The 8,919-nt window shown below is 33.6% G+C and overlaps 1 protein-coding gene across 1 annotated transcript; it reads right to left on the reverse strand.

Annotated features, from left to right (window-relative positions):
* Positions 1,367–8,785, reverse strand: LOC107638265 (homogentisate solanesyltransferase, chloroplastic). The gene is made up of 11 exons (XM_016341452.2): positions 8,601–8,785; positions 6,223–6,505; positions 5,306–5,430; positions 5,062–5,208; positions 4,607–4,832; positions 4,360–4,433; positions 3,990–4,082; positions 3,701–3,818; positions 3,559–3,621; positions 3,383–3,415; positions 1,367–1,708 (listed from the first exon to the last, which is right to left on the reverse strand). The coding sequence occupies exons 2-11, from the start codon at positions 6,487–6,489 to the stop codon at positions 1,634–1,636; spliced, it is 1,221 nt and encodes a 406-aa protein (XP_016196938.1). The 5' UTR covers positions 6,490–6,505; positions 8,601–8,785; the 3' UTR covers positions 1,367–1,633.

Here is an 8,919-nt window from a genome sequence, read left to right on the forward strand (position 1 = left end):
ATGTATTTATTGATTTATTTTTTATTAATTAAATATATAAAAATAATACAAATAAAATTAGTTGGGATGATAAATTATTTATAATTTTATTAAAAGTTTTGGATTCAAGTCTTTGATATACAAAAAAAAAAAATGATATCACCTCATTGATTTTAACAGTGTAGCAAGCAATGTGCTTTTATTGACGATTTTTCATCTTCCCAAAGAATATAGTTAATGACTTAGGAAACTTCTATCCCCAAACAATTCAGCTTGTTAAATAAATTTAGAAAAAGACGTCACAAAGTGAGGTTAATTTGCAAATCCAATATTAAATCCTAATCTTTTCAGAATTTGTTCAATCACTTGATTGACATTTTGTCCCATAATACCATTTCGTTCAACAATTTGATTAACATTTTGTTGTAGTCTAATATCATATTTTATCACATTACCATTATTTTTATCTTGTCTATTCAAATTCATATCATGTTCAGGAGGATTTGGTTCTGCATTTTTGTCTTGTACTTCATTAACATTATTTTGATTTTCCTTTACAATAACTATGGTAGCAATTTGGTTTACTTTATAGATTAATTACTCGTACTTAATATTTGTTGACTAAATAAAAGGACTAAGTATTGTTGTCATATGATGAGTTAATATATTAACCAAATTATAATTATTTTCATTTAACCGTTGATGAAACTTTGTCAATGGATCAACAGTAACTATGAAATTTTCTGATAGTAATGTTTTTGACATATTAGAAAAAACTAAACTTGTATTTTGGGTAATAAAAAAATTATTATCTCTTATGCTCACATTTAAAGGAGTACATAATATACTAAGTAAAGTTTGTGACAGTTAAAATTTTTTTGCATGATAGTACTGACACATGGATTATGACAAACATCATTTCTAATTGGTAAGTTTAAAAATTAATCTTTCTAATTGGTAAGTTGAAAAATTAATCAAACCTTGTGTCGCTAGCTATATAGGAGACGAATCCTAGTGACAACCTATTAAGTATTAAGCAACCACCCCATAGTGATTATATGACATGCATTAATGCACTTAACCCATGATAAGCATAATCAACACCATACTTTCAGAAGGAAATAGATTCTTTCCAATTATTTTAACACTTGAAAAAATAAAGTGTAATTTCTCACCTTTAATTCTATAAATGAGACCAAAAATAAATAAGAAAGAGAGAGCAATGAAGAGTGAAATTAAACACTGAACACCATCCAATTTTTTTTTTCCACTGGAGAGGATCCACTCCCCACCGACAATATCTTAACTTTTGTAGTAAGAGGTATGAAAATATTTCAAACATCCTTTTCTCTTTCATCACTGGAAGTAGAAATTATTGCAGATGAACTTGACATGTTACTTGTGCTAATTTTCCAATATCTAAAAGAGGATAATATCACTTTTAATATATTTTCGTTTTACGAATATAATGAGGATAATCTCTTTATTTTCCACCATCACTCTACATTATATCTATTACAAGAAAAACGCCGTCGAACTTTATATACAACAATACTAATTACAACAAAAATGACCAGTTGATTTGGCTTAGCCATGAAGATCAATGACTCTCAACGTGTGCATCTCTTCAAAGAAAACTGAAGCGTGGTATCAGCTAGATGAAAGGAAATATGGCGTACTCAGCATAAAATAGATTCCATATAAATCGATAGAACCCTGAAATTGCTTCCTGCATGTTGAGGCAATTGACAGAGAAGTTTAGACCAATGACTGAAAACAGGGTCACTAAAGCTTTATAAAAATGTAACCACCAATTTTAATTCATCCTAGTGATAAGATCGGTTATATGGAGTGTCACAGAGAGCATTTAACTATTAGTTGACTTAGGGATGTCAATGGGGCAGGGCGGGGGCGGGGGATGCCTCCCTGCTCCCCATCCCCGCCCTCAGATTTGCTCCCCATCTCCACCCCATTCCCCGCCGTGGGGGAATATTGCTCCCCATCCCCATTCCCCGCGGGGACCCCATTCCCCATGTACATAATAGTTCTAACTAATTATTAATTTCCATATGAATAGAGCTACAAGTATCTATCTTATACAAAAACTGCAAGATTTTATACAAAAAGTCTAAATGACACGATGGTGACTTCTTTCGAAATAACGCAATGGGGACGCAACGACGAGCCAAAGGACAAAGTAGTAGACGAGGTGGGAGACGCGACAATAGAGAGGAGAATGGACACGACGGCAGAGTTACGCAAAGGAACGCCGCAAAAAGAAATTACGACGCGGTAAGGGTGATGGCATGGTGAGGTGTGACGATGCGGTGAGAAGGGTGACGAGGGGGTGGCTGCAGAGAGGTTGGATGAAGTATGGACTACCTTAGGAATCTCTGAATTGAAGAAGGGTTATGCAAATAAAGATTAGGAGTTTTGGGTTTTTATACATATGTGTGTGAGAAATGTCTAAAAAACATATATGAGAAATAAACTATTAAGGATAATTCAATGAATTCATAAATTTCGGGGAATAGCGGGGACGGGGTGGGGATCCCCGCTCGGGTCCCCGCGCCTGCTTCGGGGGAATTTTGTTCCCCATCCCCATCCCCGCGGGAAAAATTCCCCACAATCGGATCCCCATTCGGGGCAGTCCCCGCAGGGATCCCCGCGTCTCGGGGAATTTTGCCATCCCTAAGTTGATTTGCCCTCCACACAAAAAGTTGAACTACCAAACAAGCAAAACAAGTACTTTTTTAAAGACCTATAAAAAATACAATGAAATTAATTTGCTGTAAAAAGCAAAATTGACCTCTTTTCTTGGTGCCCAAACTTGAAATTTTAACCAATCATGACCCAAAACTGACATGGAACAAGAAATTAAAAAAAATTGACAAGTTATACGAAGTCTCTGAAACTCGGCTGGTGTTAAGCATTGTAGCAGGTTCACACCGTCAGTCCCAAAGGGTAATGCTACGGTGAAGAGTTAAGTTTTTTTGAAGAGTGAAGATTACCATTTTTCTTTAAAGTAAAGAAAAAAAACCCATAAAAATATATTTTATTCTTCACCCAATTCTACTCTTCACCAAAGAAATTCCCAGTCCCAAGTCTGACGAAAAGAGGAGAGGTGTGGTCAATAGTTGATGTTCAAGATATTTTGCAAATCTTTATATAAGGTTTGGGCAACTGATAGCTGAATTGACTATATAGGTGACTGTTAATAAATTAACACGGGGAATGAAATTGAAATTTATTTTAAACATTAAGGACAAAATTAAATCAAATTAAACATTAGGAGTATTTTTAAAACTTTTCGAAAGTATACTTTACCCATAAAATAATAAATATGTTAAAAACATCGAAAGAGTAACTACTTGATTTTCACACAGAAGGGGTAGTATGTTACCTTGGTATAATTTGCTTTTTCTAATACCCATGCCTGAAATATAATTAGCAAAGTACATTCTGTTCAGAGTAATTGGATCAAAGTAGGAGACAAAGCAAATGCAAGACAAACATACACAAATAAAATAAAATAAAATAAAATGAAAATCATAATAGTTATTAATTCAAGAAGCAAACCTGGAAAATCAAGCAGGATGCAAAAATCATATGAGCTGGTATCAGTAACCATTGCCTGAAAGCCTGTAACATACAACTGGACTTTAAGATGAGTAAAAAATTTCATTAGAGTGATTGGCAGACCAAAGATGTTTATATTAACCTGTGGCATATAAATTGCTGCCAATATTGAACCAATATAGTTCATTAGCAAGATTCCACAACCAAGGAAAGCAATGTTCCGTACACCAAGTTTTGTCGCAAGGGTTGATATCTGATACCTGAAGTTAGTCATTACAAGAAAGTCCTTATTAGAATAGAATAAGATAATAGCCCAGTGCAAGAAGCGGGCCAACCTTTATGCATGTACAATATATAAATGCAGATATAATGAAATACAAGTTCTCTGTATCGGCAACTCGGATAAATAAGCTTAGCACTATGTGACTTACTTGCGATCCCCCTCAACATCTGGAAGATCTTTCGTTATAGCAATTACCAATGCAAACAATGTTACAAATGTAGTGATGAAAACCACAGGTGAGCTGCAGGTAAAGACACAAAAACAAATGTGTTCTCAAATAAGTAAGGTAAACAATATTGGATGAGAACATAATGCTTTATAAGATCGATTCGATTATACAGGGAAGCATAGTCCTACTTTTCAAGCAAAGTTCACTGGCCAAGTCATGTAATCATAGAATTAGACAAATTAATATTTAGGATCGACTTCATGGAGGTATTGTTGGCACAACATGTTCCTATGAACCTGGTTCTTTACCTTAACCAACTACAAATATGAAGCAACAGAAAAACACAAACCTCCACTCAAATGCAAGTCCGAGGGCAGCTCTAGTGGCATAGTACACGCCAAAGTTAAGTAGAAAACCTCGGACCTACACAAGCCTCTTCTGTCAATGCTCAACCATATGAATAGATGCTTCAAATTCAAATAACCATTGAATTGCTCAAAAGAATCTTGAAAGTAATCATATGAAGTAACTATTTAGTTGAACTTTAAGTACTGTTAGCTCAGCCTAGATAGGGAGAATAGGAGGGTAAACCATACCGTGGCAATAATAAGAAATGCTGCAATAGGAAAACGTTTCATTCTTAATGGAGGAACGGAATAGATGGTGCCGAGAAAAAGGCCAAGCGTGTAAAGTGAAAATATTAAGGGCCCAAAGTTCAATCCAACAATCAACAAGCCAGCAGCAGCAAAAAATGCAACTAATAGCCATGCAGATTGGACTGAAAGATCTCCAGCAGCTATAGGTAAATAAGGTTTGTTTACCCTGAAAATGAATAAAAAGCTACTTAGATAAATGACCCAATATACATTTACTTAGGTTGAGCTTTAACCAACAACAGAAACAGCTTTAGGTCCAGGAAAAGAATGTGAAACTGAAACAATTAGAGTTACATAAGACACAAATTCAATATATAGGAACTTAGCAAGCAAGCTATGGGAAAAGGCAGAGGAAGTCAGTTTCACGGAGAATTTTATAAATGATTACATCATACTTGTCAATGCTAATGTCATAGATTTGATTGATTCCAACTATATAACCATTCCCACAAATCAGGGCAAAAAGACCAGAGAATGCTTTGAACAGAAGAGACCACTTTATCAGATTTGAGTTTTCAATCAATGCTCTTGCCACCAAAGCACTGTAAACAGAACGAGTAACCGGCATTCAGTACAGTAAACTTTCTGAGAAAAAAATAACTGCATTGCTTATTGCAGGCATATGGTAAAGTTACTCACAAAGAACCTAGTGCTGTGCCGCGTATAGTATGTGGCCTTAAAAATCTCCAACATGCATCTTTGAATTCTGAAACTTTGTCTGCAAATGGACGATCTGATCCAGCAGCTCCAACATGGGTACAAGCCTAGCATAAGGTATTTCACCCTAAACTGATGAACCAGACTAAAATATCATATATTAAAACCAATGTAAAAATGTGAGTACTAACAAACTGAATTAGCTATGAGCATATTCAGAGGTTGCACACCTGCAGTTAGTGCTGAATAAGAAATTTTTCATGCTAACCTTTGTGTTATCAATCGTGAACAAGGCTATAATTTTATATATTTAGTTAACTAACATCATATTGTCCATGTCTTTATCCATATGTGGTATACAGGAGTCATTAAAGCAAACTTTCCAGTCCTAGTTACACTGATTCAATGAAAATTAACAGGTTCAACTTGCACATTCACTAAATTCTATAAGGAGCTATTAATTGTGATGGTTCTAGAAGTTAATTTTGATCATCGGATCTTACATAAATGGTCAAAATTAAAGCATTGCATGACTATTTTAAGTAACCATATGACCTATAAATAACTTATCATTGTGCATAGTTATATTATATGGCCAATATTTGCTCCTTCCTACCCATATATAAATATAATGGGGTCGGTATTGTAAAATCAATCCCAGCCACTGATTTCAATACAATCAAAGTGATAGAATATCATGAACACCATGGAGTTAAACAAATTAAAGAAAACAAAGCTCATGATATTTTAGTACATGCAAATTTCCCAGGTGATTCTCCATTTGCCACTGATTAATTACCAACAATAGCAAAAATTGAACATCCCAGACTAAAACAAACAAGGTAGCATGCAGATAGAGGAAGCAAAATCGGCATATGAAGGGGAAAAGAAATACACACCGTGATGGAAGTGGGTCTATTCGAGAGTCTTCTGTCATGATATCGTAGAGTTGAATGGCTGTTTCTGGAAAATTTTAAGCACAAAGTAGAAGCCTTTGGAGCAAACTTGGTGGTGGGTGTTTTGATGGAGTAGGAGGAGTTGCAGTTGGAGGTGGCAATTGAGGGATGAGCACGAAGTGAAGTTGATTGAAAGGTTGAGAGCTTCATGGGGAGCTGAATATGGCAAAGCATAACACTTTTGCAATCACAGATACAATGGATCACCATCTAGTCAAGCCACGACCTAACCAACATCAATCCAGATAGCTTATTGGAAGAAAGTTTTATCATTGCATTTTTTGGATTTGTGCATTGTGTACTTCAAGTAAAAGAAATGATATAGAGATTTGTGGCACCATCAACCAATCTCTTTTTTAAAAATAAATAAATAAATAAATAAATAAAAGAATGATATATTTTCTTCATCATTCTAAATATCTAATAATGCTTAAATAAAAAAAATTCTTTATCATTCTTTTTATATGTTTCAAAATAATAAAGATATTAGACTTTTACCTTGTTTAGAAGTTAAGAGAACTAAGAAAAATAGTAATAAATTCAACATAAACTGAAATCATTTTAAATTATATTTAGAGAAATATTGGTTTGTACATTGTTAACCACTAAACAACATCTATCTATACATTTGGAACATTATACTTGCCTTTTCTTTAAGAATTGAGCTAAAATTATCCCTAAAGACACTTATTAAGAAGAGAATAATAGAAAATTATAAAGTTTTATGTTTCTAATGCATTGCAAAGATGAAACATTTAATTTTAATAAAAGTTAAATCAATGACTAAGATAATTTAAAACCAATGATTAATGGTATAAATCATACAAGGATTTTAAAACTGGACAGAACGTCGAACCGGTCATGCTACCGAATCAGGGATATAGAAGTCCAACCAATTTATCTAGAATACATACATATATATATATATATATTAAAACACATATCCCCTTAGGTTTATCAAAACTACACAGACCACCTCTTATTTGATCAAATATACACTCACCATTCCCTGTATTATGCCAATTACACATCTAAATAATACACTTAAGCCCCTTGATGTAATGTAACTAACAAATTCTTATACATGTGATTGTCACCTATGTTTTAATGATTTTTTATTTTATTTTGTTTTGTTTTACTCAACTGAAATAACAAAAATAACCTTCATAACAATATTAAAAGAAAAAAGTATTTTTGTAATTGTTCTCGGTTTGTATCTGTTTTCTATGCACAAAGAGATTTTTGGCTTAGAAAAGACTTTTTAACAAAATATTTTTAATGGGAGTTTATGTTGGTCAAATAAAGGTGTGTATGTAATTTGATAAACCTCAAAGTTTGAGTGTAAGGTACCTAAATAGTAATTATTCAACCATTAAATTACAAACAAGGAGAAAATAATTAGAAATATTTTCATAACAAATAATGAAACATGGCTTTGGATTTGGTAGCCATCTCTAAAGGAAGGCTACCGATGACCCTCTCTAAAATTATGAATTCAACCTATGCTTTTTTTTCTAAAATTATAAAAGTTCTCCTATTTTCTGATTTTCTTTTCATTTTAACTCCATTGTGTTGAATCCCTTCTTGTATCCCCTTTTCTTGTCCAAGGCTTAACCAATCCCTGGATAATTTTCTTAAGAAACTTACTTCAGAATATGCTTTAAAATATGTTTATAAAACAAGTGATTTTGATTTGAATCATAAAAGATTAATCCAAGCAGAAGTTATAAAAGCAACAACATCCATCCTTTCTTTTATACATATAGTACATGAAATGGGTTTCTTTATATAATTATATTAGTACAGGAATTCAACATTGAATGATCTATTCCTTTCCTTGGTTAAGATGCCTGCATCTTGTTACTAGGCAAAAGTACATAAAGCAAGAATGATCGTTCAGTGTGAATGCGGTAACTATGGTAAGCCTTGAACAAGAGAAGGAGATACACTAGGGGTAGGGGTTCTCAACACAATGGGGTTAAAAGAAAAAAAATAATGAAAAAATAAACTTTTACAATTTAACTGTTATAGATGCAGGGTTCAATTCATAACTATTTTAGAAATGCTAGCAGTAACCTTGGCTCAAAGCCATGAAACAGAATAAGCAAATCGTCTTCAATAATAAAGAAACGTATGCAAATCAGAACCAGCATTAAGTCAATAAGCAATATCAGCATGACAGTCAAATCAGAAGAAACAGCATCAATCAAGCAACAATTAAGCAATTAAGCAAATCAGAAGCAACGAGAAGCGTAATTCAATTGGAGGATTATATTGAATTGTTCAATAACTCTTGAATGCGAAGAAGTGTAGAAGAGGACCTTGAGCGGGAGCAGATAGAAGCAGTGAGCTCGGCGGCGAAGTGATGAAAATGTGAGAAGACAACGGAAGAGTGATTGAGAAGAGAAGGAAGATGAAGAGAGACAGAGAAGTCAAAAAAAATGAGGGGATGAGGACGTGAGGGAGAAGCGGAAAAAAATTTGAGGCTAGGATTCCGTTTGCAATTTTATTTCATTCTATTTTCTAATAAAGTCTTTACGTACATAGTTCTTAAGGTTTCTCATGAGTCATGACTCATTAGTAAATCAAAAGTCAACTTAGATAAAAGGGTAAAGTACCAAGAGCCGTTTGCAAAGTGAC

The sequence above is a fragment of the Arachis ipaensis genome, chromosome B04, assembly GCF_000816755.2.
Source record: "Arachis ipaensis cultivar K30076 chromosome B04, Araip1.1, whole genome shotgun sequence".
Classification (NCBI taxonomy): domain Eukaryota; kingdom Viridiplantae; phylum Streptophyta; class Magnoliopsida; order Fabales; family Fabaceae; genus Arachis; species Arachis ipaensis.